Below are 20,084 nucleotides of genomic sequence, written 5' to 3'. Positions count from 1 at the left end.
TGTGAGAACGGGGGATTAGTTTTGGATATTAATTGAATTAAAATAAAATAAAAAATATTTAATTTAATTAATAGTGGACGCCAGAATGACTCATGATACCGCATGATCCTCAGCATCCGTTGCTATGGAGACGGAGCCAGGCCGCTTTGCGATTGGGTGATTTCTTCAGTGATTTCTCACTGCATGTGCAGGTAAGTTACGAGGATCATAATTAAAAAGTGTTTGCTTAAATGTTATTATTGATGCCTTTCTCTGCCATTACACTCACATGGTTTACATGTTAGGGCAACGAATTAAAGCCCAACCAACGGTTGCCTCGTTATCGGAAAAAAATAAGCTGTAGTTAGGCCTATCTAGACGTCTAGATGTCATTTTCTCTCGATCACTGTGGTTCACACACAACGTCACTGTAAACTTGGCCTAACTTTACTGCATATAAATCTGGGATGAGGAACCCCAGACGCATGTTACGCGCCTTTCATTTATCTTATTTATAGGAAAATGGGAATCTCTCACTATTGGTGTACACTTTTTAAACCTTATATCAACATAGTTAGCCTATACATAACATGCTCTGTTTGAACCGTTACACCTGATTTTCAAAACCCAAAGGCACTTTTAAGAGCCAACCTCTATCTATCTCTTCATCATTTTCTATTTCTGTCTCTCTCACAAGCTCTTTGTCCATCTATCTCACGATCTGTATTTCTATCCATTCTCTCAAATCTATATCTTTATCTATCTCACAGTCTTTATCTATTTCTCAATCTTTTCTCTCTGTCTGTCTGTCTGTCTTGTCTGACTTTGTCAGTCTGTCTATACTATCTGTCTGTCCACCTAACATAAACTTGACCTGAAACATGACCACATTCTATCTAAAGCCAGAGTTTTTTATACCTTTGTATCAATCATACTTGGACATAGGCTACAGTTGGGGGACAAATTAAAGTAAAAACGAGCTGAATGTGGAAGAAGGATTAGTGCAGAAGATTTTATTCAGGTACATTGAATGATGCAATTAACATCCAATCATGGATTGCAACCATCAGATTGAAGCTCAAAAAAGCTTGGCCGGAAGCTAGAATTTTACTTTGTAACATGTTCAATATGTATATTTTTCTTACACAAACTCATGGCTTTACTTCAGAAGGCCTTTATTAACCCCCTGGAGCCGTGTGGAGTTCATTTATGATGGATAGATGAAGGGCCTGCCCAAGGCATAAGCGAACTAAGCGGCTGGCCCCTTGCCACCAGGGGGCCCCCCAATCGAGTTTAATTATTTATTTATTTTTAGATGACTTAAACAAGTGACATGAATGAATGAATGAATGAATAATTCAAGACAGGAATATTCTGATTTCATGATCAATATACCTCCCAACAACTGCTGCTGTGTCTGCCACCGTTTAAGTCATGCGAACAATCTAGACACCTCGCGAGTGCATATAGGCCTACAATTCGTGCGCAACGGCCCATGGTCACGGACGGTATCGGTTTAAGTTGGAGAAAATAGCCGCCGGGGAACTTAACCTTCTAGGTGTAAGGGTAGCAGTTTGAATAAATAATAAACATAGCAGTTTGAACTCTTCTCCACTTTATTATACTTCACATCAGATGATCACTAACTCCAAAAACCCGCGACATTCCAGTACCACGTGCGCACGACCCATTCCTATCTACAGCAAGCCCCGAGGGGAAAAATAGATTGCATACACACATACAACAAGCGCCAGTACATCATTACCGGTGTTATAGTAACAGACTTTGTTGGATTCTGTCATGTACAATCCAACAAAGTCTGTTACAATAATAATAGTAAAAAAGATTTTGAGGAAAGTTACGCTGTATTGAGACAGTTGAGAAATAATATTTTTTACAGTTTTCAACAATAATTGTCATTTTTGAACCCTTGCTCTTATGATGTTTCGATTTCTCAGTTTTGTCATTATTTTAGCAAATAATTTATTTTATATATTTTGAGACAGTTTGTTTTAGGAAGTTTCAAAGAGTTAGTAAAAGAGTAAAGTAAAAAAAAAAGTTAAGTAGGCATCTATTTTTTATTAAGTATTTATTTTGTATTAATACACTGTATTCATTTATAATGTATCATTATTGCGTGACATTTGTGTCAATAATCGTCAAGCACAGGTGACTTCGCGTAGTGGGAGGGGGCCCCCAAATCAAATTCTGCTTAGGGCCCCCAAAAGGCTCGGACCGGCTCTGGATAGATGAAATTTTTTGAGCTTCAGTCTGATGGTTGCAATGGTTGCAATCCACCGCCATTATAAAGCTTGGAAGCGGTCAGGGTGTTCATTAATATAACTCCAAATGTATTCGTCTGAAAGAAGAAAGTCATATACACCTAGGATGGCTTGATGGGCTAATGTTCATTTTAAAGTGAACTACTCCTTTAAGCAAACACATTTTAATTATGATCCTCATAACTTACCTGCACAGTGGTTTGAGCTCAATGACAAATCACTGAAGAAATCACCCAATCGCAAAGCGGACTGGTTCCGTCTCCATAGCAACGGATTCTGAGGATCATTAGTCATGCTGCGTCCACTTTTTTTTTACATTTTAATTGAATTAATATCCAAACCGAATCCCCGTTCTCACAATCGAAGGAGAAACAATGCAAACTGATGGTCGATAAGGCTCATGGGTACTGTAGTATTAGGCTACTGTTAGATTTGACACCAAACCGATGGAAAAACAGTAGTTCTCAATGAAGAAACAGCAACATTTAGAAGCGATGGCCGTGGCACAACTCTGCAGTCTCGTTAATTAATGGGGAGAATATATTTACTATATTATGACTGGAAGGAACCATTGACGATGGTTAACAATGTGAATAGCCAACAGAATATAAAACAATAGCAGAGGCTAATAAAATATACCAGCTACTGGCCAATCAATGAGTCATGGAATTTGTAACTGCTTATCAAACAAAATCCACATTAAGATACCAAATGAATACAAAATGCTACAAAGCAGCAAAACAAGTAAAAACAAAGTCATGTTAAATTGTTGCTTTAAAAGCTTTTTGTTGATTTGACAGTGAAGGCAAGTCAAGTGACTTTTTTGTGAATTGCACAACATTTGTTCTACAGTAATGTATAATGTATTGATGTTTCACATCGATTAAACTGACAACATGAATATAACATGCCATTTTCTGTAAAGTATTGTACATTCTACACTCACTACCCTAAAGTCATGAGTAAGTAAAGTATGTCAATGTTTATAGGTGGTTCAAACCAACAGTATTAGAGAGAGAAGGCCTGTGATTATAAATGTTTACATTTGACCAACTTTGGAATTTGTAGTACAAACTGAAAAAGAAATGTTACATTGTCCGTGTAACCGAGGAAAAGTCTAACCATTACCAGGTAAATATAGCCTGGTTAAACCAGACCCCTCTCAGTCGTAACTGAGTTAGGGTCTGGGGAATGTTCATTGACAGCTCATTTCCAAAGGGGCGTCACCAACGGACTCGCTCAAATGCCTCTGTGTGCAATTGGATAGACCTAAAACCAATCAGATCGATCGTCATCTTGTAAAGCCCGCCTCAACATTTGTGATTGGTGCCTCGATTTGGAAAGATTGGAAATGAGCTTGAATGGGCTCTTCACCAGACTAACTTGCAGAGCAAATCTAAAGTTCGTCTGGGTTTTCCCAGGCTAAGGTAAATAGTGACAATACGTTACATTTACCATTCGTAACCGCAACGGCTCTTTAAATCTGTCAAATCCACTGTTTTTATGGAAAGCACCACAGCGGAAGCTTCAGGTCTTGTTGCTGCGTCATAGTTCAAAATTGTACCAATAAACCTGTACTTTTCGTTTAGATGTGGAAAAGCATGTGGCTGGACCTTTTTAGCCATTATACTGCACAACCATTAACTGTCTTTGGTTTTTCACTTTACATGACACTGATTTTGTGAAAATCTCCAGGTATGCTGCTCCTAGAGTCCAGATGTCCGAACTTCTGGAAGCCTGTTCAAACTCAATCAGACATTCTGGGGCTATATAAAGAAAGTTTCCATCCATTTGCCCTGTTTTTCCTCCAGTAAGTCTATACAACCGTGTCTCTGATGTTGGCAAGGCCCCAGTCTGTAAGCACAGCCTTTTTTGAGAACTGATCGATCTGTTTAGAGTAAAAAAATAGGTTTTAAAACATTACATATACAGGTCCTTCTCAAAAAATGTGCATATTGTGATAAAGTTCATTATTTTCCATAATGTAATGATAAAAATTAAACTTTCAAATATTTTAGATTCATTGCACACCAACTGAAATATTTCAGGTCTTTTATTGTTTTAATACTGATGATTTTGGCATACAGCTCATGAAAACCCAAAATTCCTATCTCAGAAAATTAGCATATCATGAAAAGGGTCTCTAAACAAGCTATTAACCTAATCATCTGAATCAACTAATTAACTCTAAACACCTGCAAAAGTATCCTGAGGCTTTTAAAAACTCCCAGCCTGTTTCATTACTCAAAACCGCAATCATGGACAAGACTGCCGACCTGACTGCTGTCCAGAAGGCCATCATTGACACCCTCAAGCAAGAGGGTAAGACACAGAAAGAAATTTCTGATCAAATAGGCTGTTCCCAGAGTGCTGTATCAAGGCACCTCAGTGGGAAGTCTGTGGGAAGGAAAAAGTTTGGCAAAAAACGCTGCACAACGAGAAGAGGTGACCGGACCCTGAGGAAGATTGTGGAGAAGGACCGAATCCAGACCTTGGGGGACCTGCGGAAGCAGTGGACTGAGTCTGGAGTAGAAACATCCAGAGCCACCGTGCACAGGCGTGTGCAGGAAATGGGCTACAGGTGCCGCATTCCCCAGGTCAAGCCACTTTTGAACCAGAAACAGCGGCAGAAGCGCCTGACCTGGGCTACAGAGGAGCAGCACTGGACTGTTGCTCAGTGGTCCAAAGTACTTTTTTCGGATGAAAGCAAATTTTGCATGTCATTCGGAAATCAAGGTGCCAGAGTCTGGAGGAAGACTGGGGAGAAGGAAATGCCAAAATGCCTGAAGTCCAGTGTCAAGTACCCACAGACAGTGATGGTCTGGGGTGCCATGTCAGCTGCTGGTGTTGGTCCACTGTGTTGTCTCAAGGGCAGGGTCAATGCAGCTAGCTATCAGGAGATTTTGGAGCACTTCATGCTTCCATCTGATTTCATTTTTAGCACGACCTGGCACCTGCTCACAGTGACAAAACCACTGGTAAATGGTTTACTGACCATGGTATTACTGTGCTCAATTGGCCTGCCAACTCTCCTGACCTGAACCCCATAGAGAATCTGTGGGATATTGTGAAGAGAAAGTTGAGAGACGCAAGACCCAACACTCTGGATGAGCTTAAGGCCGCTATCGAAGCATCCTGGGCCTCAATAATAGCTCAGCAGTGCCACAGGCTGATTGCCTCCATGCCACGCCGCATTGAAGCAGTCATTTCTGCAAAAAAGTTTTCCCGACCAAGCATTGAGTGCATAACTGAACATAATTATTTGAAGGTTGACTTTTTTTGTATTAAAAACACTTATTTTATTGGTCGGATGAAATATGCTAATTTTTTGAGATAGGAATTTTGGGTTTTCATGAGCTGTATGCCAAAATCATCAGTATTAAAACAACAAAAGACCTGAAATATTTCAGTTGGTGTGCAATGAATCTAAAATATATGAAAGTTTAATTTTTATCATTACATTATGGAAAATAATGAACTTTATCACAATATGCTAATTTTTTGAGAAGGACCTGTATATATATATATATATATATATATATATATATATATGGCTGTAAATCTTAATGGATGACATTTTTTGAAAGGACTCAATGGAAATTATATATGGGGCAACAAAATAATTGTCATCTCCTTCAAGCTCACAGAAATACAATACATATTGGAGTTTCAAACTTCTGAAAAGGCTTTACATTTCACAGAAGAGAGATACACACACAAAACAATATAACCTTCACAAAAAAACTGGACCATAAGTTCAAAGTAAGAGACAATTTTGTTAAGGTTACATTGTGTCCTTTGATTTGCTTTACATGTGCATTGTTTTTCAGTTAAGAAAGTTGCCATTACGTGACCAACTACTGGACGCTGCAATCGGCTATGACAAAGTTATTTAGAAATAATTATTGCCTACTGATGTGTGCATAATAAAGATTAAAAAGATTACTAACTCTGCTACTTTCTGGTTTCAGACAGGACTACATTTTCATTATTCTTGATAATCTTGACCTTTATTGGAGCTTGTTCAGAGTCAAAAAGCATATTGACGTTCTTGAATAATTTTGTGGACCGGTTTGAATATAATAAATGGAAAATAACAATTGATCAAGATTCTGTTCCACACTAAAACATATCACATGGCTTTAGAAGACTTGAAATCTAGTGCACAACACACATGAAATAATTTTGTGGTCTTTTTGGAGCTAGACAGTCATAGTTACTATAGTAAGCTGTAATTTACAAATTTTAATTTGGGGCGAACTACAAGGGATTAATCCATCAGCCGGAAACTGAAGCCTCGTGGGAGCCGCCATTGTAGCAGAACTTCACCTGCTGTTAGCATTCCATTGACTCCCATTCATTTTGGCATAATTTTGACAGCGAATAACTTTATATCTGAGGCGTCCAAAGACTTCATTTGTCCATTATTTATTTCTAAAGAAACACGACAATGTATAAAAGGCTCCATTACTTTGTATCTTACGTTATGGCACCGTAGAAGCCGTTTTTGTTAAAACATTACCGTATAGACAGGAGAAGCTCGCAGGCAATCTTTTGCTGTCTATGAGGCAATCGGGGGGACATAGATGCATAAAGTCTAGGGAGATAGAGAAAGTCATAGATAGAGAGTCCATAAAAACAACGGGACAAAATATTTCAACAACGGTTTTGAGGAATTAAGTGATTCAGATTTGTCTTGCCACCGCTACTAGAAGATTTACAACGTTCAGACTGTCGTCAAGCTCAGTTTGAGCCTGCGCAGTCGCTCAGCCATCAGACAGGAAGTGCAATAATCGGGCTTCAGGCTTCTCCGTGGAAATCAATCGGGTCGCTGTGTCCATTTCTTTTACTGTCTATGGTGAATTACCCCTTTAAGGATTTATCAGCACTAGTGGATCTCACTGCATCTGATTCTGAATTTGGATCAGCACTTGAGGATGTGATCTCTACCTCTGAATGAATGAAATAAATAAAGAATTGAATAAATGGAATAATTGAATGAATGAATGGAATAAATAAATAAATGAAATGATTGAATGTATAAATGACCTTTCTGAACCTGAAACTGGATCGGCACTTTCTGATCTCCCAGCACGTTGACCTGAACCTACGCACCTCATTACACTGGTCTGAAGGTCTTCCTAAAAGTCTGTTTCTCTTTGGTTGGAAATCCTACAAACAACCATCAAGACTATCAGTCTTATCTAAACATCCCAGAAAAAAAGGAACCATAACATAAATAAATGGAACACATATAATCAATATAATTAATTAACAACTATGATTACAAAAAACACATGGGATTTAAAATGTGTCATCAAAACTTGATATTGAGCTGGTTTCATCAAGGTAAACTACAGTAGATACAACATGCAATTGGTACTGAAGTTTATAACACACAACAAGTACATAAATTATATGTATATAATTTCAACATTATGATACCCATTTCTCTACGTCCAACGTAAAATGTTTGTTTCTCGGGATCTCGGCTTATGGTGGAACTTTTCCTTCATCCACCTCGTCCCACTTGTTTGGCGAAGGGTAAACGCACTCCTGACCAAGTTTTAGGAGCTCATACCCCTCAGTGCCTTGGACAATCATAGGGCATTTTTATATCTGCCTGTTTTCTTTCCGCATTTCTTGGTTTCCACTCCACGGGAGTCCTTGTTTTCTTGTACCATGAGATTGTACCATGTTGGCATACCTTTAATTTTCCCACAAACATGCTATACAAATCACAATGGCACAAAGACAGTAAAATTTGGCAAGACAAACATCGATGTTGGCTTGAGAATGTTTAAAATAGTTTTGACAGCGTTAAGTTCGATGATTTTAAGTTTGAAATAATTTTAAGTTTAGTTTAAAAGTTAGAATTTTGGATGGATGGATAGATCGAAGTCTGGTGCTTCAGGCTTATAAAAGCCCTAAGCTTTCTAGTAAAACGTTTTGAGTCTCAGAAGAATTGAAATTTAAATAGTTTAAATTAAAAAGTTTAAATTTCAGTAATTTTGGCTTTTTTTTTCAAGCCAATTTATCAATAATAAAAAGCTTAAGTAGTAGATCAGTAACTGGCATTTCTTCACCTGTGGACCTCTTTAAAGGTTAAAGACCAGGCCCATTTTGCTCATATTTACCTAGGGTCAGAATATTTCTGCAGGACTTTCTTTTGCCCATGAACGCAATCTGATTTTTTACTTTGTTTTTCTCTATAACATTCTAGAGACAAGCAAAGTATATAGGCCAGAATAAATTAAATTAAATATAAGTCTTTCCAATATATAACAATTTAAAAAAACAAAAAACAGAATACCTGATGTTCCTTTCCCTGCTCTGTTCCTCTCCTCCACTCAATAAATGTTTGACTCTGGCATTAAAGCTCTTTTGAGTAAGCTCATCTACAAATCAGGCAAAGCATAAGTGAATACAACTTGCATACATTTCTATTCCACAAACATGTAGTGATACACTATTAGTAATATAATTCCAATATTATTCAATATTACAACAAAAAGCCCATTACATTACCAGTTGTTGTCTTAGACCAGAGGTAGGCAAATTCGGTCCTAGAGAGCCGCTGTCCTGCAGAGTTTGGCTCCAACACTGAAAAAAAACCTCACCTGCCTATTAGTCTTAGTAATCCTGAAGACATTTATTAGCTTGTTCAGGTGTGTTTGTTTAGGGTTGGAACTAAATTCTGCAATACAGCGGCTCTTTAGGATCGAACATAGACTGTCATAAGCCTTCACCCTATTCATATTCTGTTCTGAAAGACATTGTAATACAATATGATGTTAAGATGGGTTGCCATATTTCTAAATGATTGCATTTCTTTTTAGGAATCTGAACTTTTGCTTATAAAAATAGACTCAAAATCACAGAAGGTTTGCAAAACTATTTTATTTACAAGTCAAAATGGCTCAAAAGGGGCCACAGTTTATGCTCATGCAAACCGTGGACAATTTACTGCAGTGCGACGATGTGGTGTGAGGAGCCGACAGGCAACCGTCTCCCTCCTCTGCATAGAAGACAATGTACAGGAGATCTCATGGAGTTTATTACACATCAGAAGGTGAAGTATCCTCACTGCCTGGTGTCTACAACCAGACACAAATGATGCGTGACGTGAACGTGTGGCGTTCTAGAACTGCTTGCCAATCTGTGTGTTGGCACTACATCATTATAAGGCTTTAAGCTCTATGATACAAGGCAAGATGACAGCAACCTCGGAGATCTGCATTACGTGCTATCAAACATGACTAAACAAGTGTCCTTCACTTAAAGCTGAAGCATGACAAAAAGAAACAAGCATTCTCATGAACGAAACGGGGTGCAGATCAACCACATTATTAGAGATTACTTTCAATTCATTATTGATTCAAGCAATTAACGCCACAAATAATGCAAAAGTTCACTCTGAAATGAAAATTCTGATATCATTTACTCACCTTTCTGTCATTCTAACCACACATGACTTTCTTCGAAGCCATGTGATAAGATGTGATAGAAAAAAAGCTGTAACATTTTACAATAAGGTTCCATTTGCTTGCATTAGTTGACTACATTAGTTAAACATGAAATAACGATAAAAAAATAGCATTTCGTAATCTTGAACCAACAACGAACAGTTGTATTTTTATTAACTAACTTTAAGATCCATAAATACTAGAACAAATGTATTCAACTAATGCCATCTAATGGGACCTTATGTAAAATGCTACCCCCCAAAAAAGGCAAATCTCATTCATGCATATTTAGACTTGGTTTGATGTTAGTTTGATTTTTGTTTTATTTACAGTGCTTTTGCGTTAGCGCCAAATGCTGACGGTTGCTGCATTTCTCACGAATGATTGCAATACATCATTTAAAGGTTTTGAGTTATTGTACAGATTCAAGATATTTGCTGTATTTTTTTGAAATTCCTAGAGCTCTACAGCCCAGACCTTCTTTGATTGAAAAAGAGCAGCTTGGACATTCCACTAAACATCTTCCTTTTGCATTCGCCATAGGAAACAAAGTCAAATGAGTTGAGTAAATAATGACAGAATTTTCATTTTTTGGTGACTTATAGTCCTCTAAGCCAGAGGTCTTCAACCCTAATCAAACACACCTGAACAAGTTAATCAAGCTCTTCAGTATCACTTGAAAAACACATTGGTGTGAAATTTAGTTGTGCTGAAGCAGGTTAGATATACACTTTGCAGGACAGTGGGTCCCCGGGAACAGGGTTGAAGACCTTTGCTCTAAGCAGTGGGTAATACAGGAATGGTTAGAATTAAATGCAGAACATCTTCTAAAATGCTGTTTGCCCTCACTCACTAGCAAATATGTACACCTTCAACTACATACTACGACACATTTAAAATATCAGAGGACCTTTTGAGAACTTTGAGAACTGCCCTTTGGAGCCACGACCCAACCCAATCTCACAGTGCGGCATTACAGCCCTGTAACATCTGCAACTCTTGAATATTCAGTGTATTTTCAGATAAGACAGGAAACGAAGGAGGAAGAGGGCAGGAATGCAGGATTGGAGATAAATGTGGATGAAGAGACAGGAAGAGTGTGGAGTGAAGGACAGCACAGGTATCAGCCTGCCAGTTTGCTGGCCACCAGAGAGGGTTTCCTCTGCGGCAGGTCCTGAGGGGTGGGGATGTGGTCTCCGGTGATCTCGGCCTTCTCCGTCTGTGCCACTGGAAGCTGCTTGTTCTTGGTCTTGGCCTTCGCCATGTTGTAGTCGCCCGAGTCAAAGTATTTTGGCTGGGAGAGAAAGCAGTCGAGGACTGAATTATGGCACAGTAAATGTTTTATTGCTGTTCCAAAGCACTTTGAAAGATGTTACACACTGGAAATATACATAAACATATTCATGCCATTGAATGGGAATGAAACAATGTTTAACAGAAACTAGAGTGCCAAATAGAAAATTATCTGAACACATATTAACAGGGTTTCCCGCAGCACTTTGTAACTAAGGCGGCCACCTAAGCAACACACGCCTGCCGCCTTAACTACGTCGTCAAAAAAAAATGAAATGAGCGATATCCGCCGAGTTACTCTGTCCTGTTTTCTCCCTTTCAATCTTTTAATATGTGATAAGCCTTCGTGTTCGTTTCAGTCTTGTTAGCGCGTTCTTCTGCAGCGGCGCTGAGCACGTCAGAACAAACAGAAGCCTCATTGGTCTGTCACTGCTCGTCAATGTCAGAATATTTGAGATGACCAATCAAATCAAAGTAGGCGGGCTTTATGTTAGCAGCGCGAATTATTACAGTCTATGAGAGCGACTCATAGACAGAAGCAACTCAACGCGCTTCAGTTTACAGTCGGTCAAGTGCGAGATAAGCTCGAGATAAACTAATAAACTTTTGTCTATTTTCGCCATTTTGAACTGCAAATAGACCACTATGTGACGTTACGTTAGCCTAATAATTAGTTTACTGTCATTGTGAGGGGACAAGACAGATTAATCAAGGTACCGCGGGATCTTAAAAGCATTTAAAAATAATCTCAAATTAAGGCCTTAAAAGCCTTGAATTTGATATACAAAGTCTTGGATTTCGTAACAAAGGTATTCAATATTTTTTGCCTTTACTAGGATTATATATGTTTTGCCTTTACTAGGATTTACTAGGATTATATATGTTTTGCCTTTACTAGGATTTACTAGGATTAAGTTCATACCATAACAAAATTAACTTTTACTAAACATTCATGCAAAATGAGTGCACCTCGCACTGACTCCACGTCCACGTGAAAGCGTGTGCACCGTTACTATGGTTACTAGGCAAGTGAGTTACAGAACAAGATAGTAACGTTAGCCGAGCGTAGTTTGTCGTCTTAAATAGGAAAGTTTCAGTTTAATCCGCTGTAGCCATAAATGCCAGAATTCAATAATTTAACCCCCAAATCAGAGCTTTTCTGTTAAAAGAACTTGTTTTCTACCCAGTCTTTTCAATAGTAACTGGCAACCATGCGCGCCCGCTCTCTACACTGTTTTCAGATCATTCGCGCTTCTTAAGCAAAGACAAGCTGGAGTTCAGCAATCTTCATTTGAGATTTTCTACTTAAATTGAAGTGTCATTCAGCCGGTCTATGTTCTGTCACGAGCCGCTTGCGCTGTTTGTGCGAACAAAATGCAGGCTGATATCCAGCAGTGTTTTTAATGCTGATGCAACGTTTCCCGAATATCCACACGATTTCAAATCTGACATTGATTTTATACAACAGTTAAAAACAAAACAAAAGGGTAACATTAAGTGATTTACTACATTGAACAGTATAGTCAGGCTTATTGCTCTATTTTGCAACGAAATCTGTGGCTTTGAACGAATCGTGAGATTCAATGAATGACTCGATGACTCACACATAAAGACAATGAGTTACCGCCACTTACTGGTGATTTTAATATAATATTTTTATTAATATTAAACGATTTTTAACATTGCTTATTCATTGAAAATTGTTTTATTTAAGGAAGGTAAAAAAATGAAATTGAAAAATTGATTAAAGGGGCAAATATTGTCCCTTAATGGAAAAGTTGTGACTGCAGTCTAAGTGGAAGAGGGGTACGGCACTCTAAAAAATTGGGGAACCACTGAACTAAGGAACAGGGATATGTAGAATTGCACAAGTGCTACTGCTAAAGAGTGCAATGTAAATAATTTTTCATAATCTTAATTGAATTGGCCTAGAGAGAATAATTATTATGGTTATTAAAAAGATATAAAACTATTTGTGTCAGGAGTTATGCAATTCCAGGTTCTATTTGAATATATAATAAAAAAATAATCATTTTTTAACTTTTTTTAACTATTGCAGCATCATTATTCCAGTCTTCAGTGTTACATGACCCCTCAGAAATCATTCTAATTGGCTGATTTGGAGGTCAAAAAACATTATCAATGTTGAAAACATTTGGAAACCATGATACACTACCATTCACAGGTTTTTTTGTTGTTGTTTTACATAATTTTATTCAGCAAGGACACATTAAAGTGATCAAAGGTGAGTAAAGACAATTATAAAGTTACAAAAGATGTCCATTTCAAATAAATGCTGTTCTTTTGAACTTTCTATTTATCAAAGAATCCTAAAAAACAATTATCAAATTTTCAACAAAAAAAAAATATATATACATATTAAGCGGCACATTTTTTCTCAACTTTGGTAATAAGAACCAGTATTAAAAATTGAGCACCAATAATAACTGATACAAAATTGAGCCCCAAATCAGCATATTAGAATGATGTCTGAATGATTGTGAGACACTGAAGACTGGAGTAAATTTACTATATATTGATTCATTAAATGCACCCATGGTGAAGACACTTCTTAGAAAAACATTAAAAATAAATCTTAATCATCCAGACTTTTGACAGGTAGAGTATGTCCATGACCGAGTTTACCTTTCTCCTATCCGTAACAGTTCCCATGCTATCTGTAGCTCATGACTCAGTCACATGATGCTGTGATGTTCTACTACTGCCAGTGTAAAACCACCAAATACCTGTGATCTGTATCTCTTCTTAAAACCCAGTGGTCTAAAAAATAAAATAAAAGGGTTTATCCCACCAGCAGGAGTAGAAAGAGAGAGTATGAATGAATCTCACCCCCTTCTGCAGTCTTTTTCTGAGCAGATCGGATCCTCCGGGTTTATTACCCAGGTGAGGGTATTTGGCCTTCAGTTTGGCTTCCTCCACTTTTTCTAGACAGATCTTATTCTCCTCATCCTGAGAGAAAACACACACATCACTCACATATTTAAATATTGGCCATATTGGAACCATTAAAAAATATATCAAGGTCTCACATAAGGAAGTTTTTCTAAACAAAATTCTGAAATAATGAATCATAGATGCATCATGCCCGATATCTTTTTATTAGGACATATAAAGCTCAATAAAAGTGTAGAAATTGGTCAAAATGAATCGCATTATAGTCTTGACGTTACAGAATTTCTGAGTTGTGCGACGGACCGACGGTCTATAGGTGAGTTCCGCCTACGTCAGGTTACCACCTGACCTTTCCAACGTAATAACGTAATGCGTGAAGTTGTGGACGTGCAAGACAAGCATTTGTGGTTAAAGTATATAATTTTGTGTGTGTGTGTGTGTGTGTGTGTGTGTGTGTGTGTGTGTGTGTGTGTGTGTGTGTGTGTGTGTGTGTGTGTGAAAATTAACCGTTCGTTTCGCTAGATAATACCCTTATTCCTCGGCTAAGATCGTGTAGAGCCCTTTGAAGCTGCAATTTGGACCTTCAAACCGTTGGACCCCATTGAAGTCCACTAGCCTATATGGAGAAAAATCCTCTTTTCGACTGAAGAAAGATAGACATTCATCTTGGATGATATGGGGGTGAGTAAATTATCAGGAAATTTTTATTCTGAAGTGAACTAATACTTTAAGTGATAAGTTGATACGTTTTTCTGCAGTACTGGTAGCAGAGTACCAGTAGCACAGAGTACCAGGTCAAACTCGAGGTCAGGACTGCTTTCAAACGCTTTTAATGCGTATTTATGGGCATTTGTGTGAGCGAGAAAGGTTTCTATTCGCGATTTTCACTATATGTTTTTGCAGTTGCAGCCAATCACAGACATGTTTGTTGAGCATGTAAACACAACGGCCAATCAGAGGCATTTAAGTTAGACAAGGATAGTTCGTTCAGCTTGAGCTCTGCACATTTGTGACCCTGGACCACAAAACCAGTCTTATGGGGTTTTTTTTTTTTTTAATTGAGATTTATACATCATCTGAAAGTTGAATAAATAAGCTTTCCATTGATGTATGGTTTATTAGGATAGGACAACATTTGGCCGATACAACTATTTGCAAATCGGGAATCTGAGAAAATATTGAGAAAATTGCCTTTAAAGGTTTCCATTTCTGTTGGCGATTGTGCTGCATCCACTCACAAAAATATATTTTTATATATTTAAGGTAGGACATTTACAAAATATCTTCATGGATCATGATCTTTACTTAATATCCAAATGATTTTTGGTATAATAGAAAAATCGTTAATTTTGAGTTTTGACCCATACAGGGGTTTGTTGGCTATTGCCACAAATATACCCGTGCGACTTATGACTGGTTTTGTGGTCCAGGGACACATTTGTGTAGTATGCCTTAGTTCAATTAGGACATTTAAGAACCTTTTATAAACGTGCCCTAGAAAAAAAACCTTACTGGTGTGCATCTTGAGACAAAACAATGGCACTGGCAAGTTACTTTCAGTTAAAACAGCTCAAACATGCATTTTAGTCTGAGACTGAGCCCTGAAACATCCTGAGCACAGGAATTCAAGAATAAACGAAAATAAAGGCATTGGGCAGTGTCTCTCTAGACACAAACACCACCATTTTGTTGAAAATACCACATAGTGCACCTTTAAAGGGGCCCCATTATGCTTTTCGCTTTAGTGAGCGTGTAATGTTGTTGTTTGAGCATAAAAAAGATCTGCAAGGTTGCAAAGCTCAAAATCCACTCCAAAGGGAGATATTTTATTTATCAGAATCCACTTTTTAAGAGCTACAACGCACGACTTGTTTGGACTACAACACGTTTTTTTCTGGATCTTATGAAGTCATAATCTTCCTCGTTTAAATAATTCCCTCCCACGGATTACGCAGAAGAGTTGGCGAGGGCTGGTTGAGCTGCATTAGAGAAGATGAAGAGTGTGGTTGCTGTTTTTTCCACCCCAGAAAAAGTTTGTCCTAAGGCTGAAGACCTTAGAGTGGTTAAAATTTATTTTTAACACAGTCCCTGAACATTATAACTTCAACGTTTGTCTGTGCACTGCACATTTTAGAGAGAACAGAAGACAGAGTAGAATGCAGGCTATACACACACAAGACGTAGACGTTCCCATTTTGTCTATAGAGGATAACATTGTATATAAGCAAAAAAAAAAACATAGGCTACCACTGAAAAATCCTGTGAAATCCGTGCTTGCAAAGTACGTACATTAAATCCGCTCTGCAAGATTCTCTTGTTCATTAACATTATCAGAGTCTGAATTGGTTTGAAATTGACGCATCCTTAATATTTATATCCGAGTAGAGCTCATGTACAAAGGGGCGGGACATTTCCCGAATACGCGCCAAGTTGTGCCAATCACAACAAACTGGGCCAGCTAACCAATCACAATACATTTCGTATTTCGGAAGGAGGGGCTTCGTCGTTCGAGACCGACTGGGGAGAGAGGAGATGTAATAATGTTTTTTGAACAATCAAGCATGAAAACATTAAAATACACCCCAAAAACAAAATAAAGACTTCATAAAAGGGCATAATAGGAACCCTTTAAAGATAAATTCCTCTCCTTGACCCCAAATTCACTCCATTGGCCGAGAAAGGCCGGTTTTTTATGGGTAACTGTGTCCAATTAGAAATTATGAAGAATCAGGTAGCCTATTTATTTTTAATCCTGGCGTAAACCATTTTTTGTCCAGATGGTCCAAAACCATTTTTTACATTATACATTCCATTATATTACTTAAACTAAGAATTGTCAAATTAAACATTTCACTTTCTTTGTGCTTTGTGTTCTTTTTGATCTTTGATTAACTAATTAACCTACTAGCTTGGCATAGCTAGAATAAGATATCCATATAATAAGGTAAGTTTTTAAACAAGCATAGAGGATGATGATTCTGGGGGTGATATGATCTTGCATAATCTTGGAAACCACATCTTTTGATTGGTTGAGCCACATTCAAAGAGTGCTTATATTTGGTCAAACTCTGAGTGGTAAGTTACTTTCATTGTTTATAAGTCCGCTTGATTGTACTAATGCGGTTAGAGACTGTGTGCAGCACTGAGTTAAAAGAAGAGCTAGGTCTATATCTTTTCTTGCAAAGAGAAGAGGTGATGTGTGTGTGATTTTGCCTGAAGCTTGTAGCGTTTTTGTTTTTTTACTTTAACTAAATTTGTATGCTATGGCTTCTTTTAGAACTGTTTTCATAGGCAGAAAATATATTAACTGGCTAATTTATCAAATTATTCAATATTAACTTTTTATTTAATTGTTAGTATTGAGCAGCTGTCGTTACCTAAGGCCTTATGTCTCCAGCCAATTTATGGACATATTGATATTCAGAACAACAGCTTGTGCGATATTGCTTAAGTGTCCATTTTTTAATAAATCAAGGTCTACAAAGAAAATCATATCATATGCTCAAATGTTGAAACAATTTTTAATTTCATTTTAGTTTTAGGGCAGCATAAACTGAAATTTTATTAGGAACTTTCTAGAATGTATTCATTATTTACAATGAAATGATGGTGCTGCTTTATTCATTGTTTGGTGGTTCAGAATTTCATCATTCTAAAGTCTTTATGTAAATCCATACGGATCTCCCTGATGTATACATCCACAGACTGTGACAAGATGCAGGTTATAAAACACATTTAAAGTCAATATATTGAATAGCCTACTGTTCAAGTTAACTTAGCCTCACATGCTAACCGCTAGCTAATATCATCACAACTCAATCTAGAACAAAACAAACCAACTGCAGCATTATTATGAATCATATCTCAACATATATATGTACATTTACCTATCGGATGTTTTAATACCGCTGGTCATTTCAAGGAATCAATCAGAATGTTGCCATTTAATCTTAGAAGGCCTTTATACATCAGTGGAGAGCAGCAGGCTTCAAACAATGTTCAAATACACTAGCCAGACAGAAAATACAGCAATCATCATATCAACGATATCACAGTAGGTTTTATGCGCAGGTCGCCTTTTATTCGATGTCTCTTTGATTATATCGGACTTATAGTCTGTAAATACTGTTATCGGAAAAGCTTAAATCTGACTGACTGCAACGGTTTGATTTCACAATCTTCAAATATACTTACTTTCTGCTCCTCCAAATTCGTTTCCTCAGGCTTTGTGTCCTCCATTTACTCTGATATGATCGATCTGTGATGTTTAAAAATCACAATCTGAGCTCCGGATCTGCGGAGTACTCTAGTGTAGCCCGCTCACGAATGTACCAATCCTACAAAATTGAAGGCGGGATCATGAATATTAACCACGCAACGTGACGTTCGCAAGTTGAAGGAATAGTAATTACGAAACGTAGCCTACAGTTTGCTGGACGAACACAAATACAATTGCATCCGAAAGCTGAAAAATGGGGTTTTTAGGCATCCTACATTACAAAATGTAATGTAGAAATGTATAAATTACTTTGATACCTACTAAACTTGCATTGCAGTAATTTATAACTTTGATTCATTGTTGAAACATTCCATGTAGGCCTACAACATAGTAAAATCTGTCTTTAAAGTCCCCATGAATTCAAAATTGACCATACTTACTTTGTTTGACTAAATTGATCGTTTTGTTTTCATCCATGCAAGTCAATCACACAAAAACATTGTTTGGCTTCGTGATCTTTAATCAAAATCTGAAATTTCCCCTCCCCTCTGCATTGAAGGACCTTCCCTGATGACTAGATGCCCTATTGGCCGCTGTGGCGCAAGAAATGCGGCCGCCGTCTTACTTCATTTGCGTTGCATAGCAGCAGTAGATGCCAGCACTGTGCAGAATATTCCTGATCAAATCGGCGGACCATCACTCGGGGATTACTTTTCACAAGTAAGATTTAACATTTAACATTACCATACTATTGGTTGTATTTTTTTTGAACGAAATATTCAATGCGTCCTGTATCGTAGCTACGTGTATGACCTTTGCAGCAAAAAAACCCGCGTGAAAATCAGTTCGGTATTCAGTGAGATATGATTAATTAAATGCGGTGGCAGCTCATTGCATCTGCCAAACAGATTACACTGAGCGGAGCGGGTGACCGGTTTAAGATGGCGGCACCACGGCTCGTCCGCGCCAATAGGCAGTAGCGGTCGATAGGGCGTCTATCTATGATGTCTATGGGTTCGACGGTTTGGGGGTCTGCTTAACATCCGTAACCACGCCGCTCCAACTGACAGTAGACAGGCTGCCTGTGTGTTTGAATGAAACACCTACTTTTCTAGATCGAATCAGGTGCTAGTTGGGAAAAAGCCACGCCCACTATTTTGCCTCATTTAGTATTCCGTTTCTCTCGGAAATACGTCACAACACTGCAGAAAAGTCGTTTGCAACTTCCAGTTCACGGGGACTTTAAAGCCCAGGACACACAAAGCCGACGGTCGGCCGTCGGGCAGTTTTTGTGCGTCGGTCGACTACGTTTTTTTTAAGTTTTCTGAGTGTGGTCCGCACCGTCGGCTGAAATTGGTACTCGTCGGCTTTTTGTTAAATCGGTGAGAGAGAGAGAACTCTGATTGGCTGTTCAGCTTAAAGTCGGGGAGCCATCTCAAAAGCTCAATAAAATGGGTCGAACCTGACATGGTCTGCCATACTTTTAATGTGTTTTTTTCTGTTAACGTTGACCCTAAGAACCAATAATTGGAGGGTCTGCTCTGCCGGAAATATCGCGAAAAATATTGTGGCCATTTTAATGTATGCACCCTTTATTTTTTTATGAGAAAAATTTGAAAAATTATTTTTTTCCTCAGTGGATTGGGTAGGCTGTCAATAAATGCATTCCAGATACACAGAACTCATGTTCTACATGATTTTGCATCAATTTAATGCAAAAAACAGGCGTTTTCTCCCTTTTTTCCAGTTATGACATCAGTTCCCCAGAAAAAAAGTATAAAATCCAACCAAAATCGATCTGTGATGATTTCACTACTAGTTGGGGATCAACAGGCTCAGAACTTCAATAGAATTTTAGACTACTCTCAAAATTCTTAAAATCATGCTGGATATTTAGCATCATGGCACACTTACACACACACCCATGATCTT

The 20,084-nt window shown here is 37.9% G+C and overlaps 1 protein-coding gene across 1 annotated transcript; it reads right to left on the bottom strand.

Moving 5' to 3' along the window:
* Nucleotides 1-9,146: 9,146 nt before the first annotated feature.
* Nucleotides 9,147-18,307, bottom strand: arpp19a (cAMP-regulated phosphoprotein 19a). The gene is made up of 3 exons (XM_077248166.1): nt 18,128-18,307; nt 13,871-13,990; nt 9,147-11,021 (listed from the first exon to the last, which is right to left on the bottom strand). The coding sequence occupies exons 1-3, from the start codon at nt 18,170-18,172 to the stop codon at nt 10,851-10,853; spliced, it is 336 nt and encodes a 111-aa protein (XP_077104281.1). The 5' UTR covers nt 18,173-18,307; the 3' UTR covers nt 9,147-10,850.
* Nucleotides 18,308-20,084: the final 1,777 nt, after the last annotated feature.

This window comes from Siphateles boraxobius, unplaced genomic scaffold (genome assembly GCF_051911475.1).
Source record: "Siphateles boraxobius isolate OS27281-9 unplaced genomic scaffold, OSU_SipBor_1 30, whole genome shotgun sequence".
NCBI classification, from domain to species: Eukaryota; Metazoa; Chordata; class Actinopteri; order Cypriniformes; family Leuciscidae; genus Siphateles; species Siphateles boraxobius.
The sequence above is the reverse complement of the archived record's forward strand: the minus strand, read 5'-3'. Positions and strand labels throughout refer to the sequence as shown.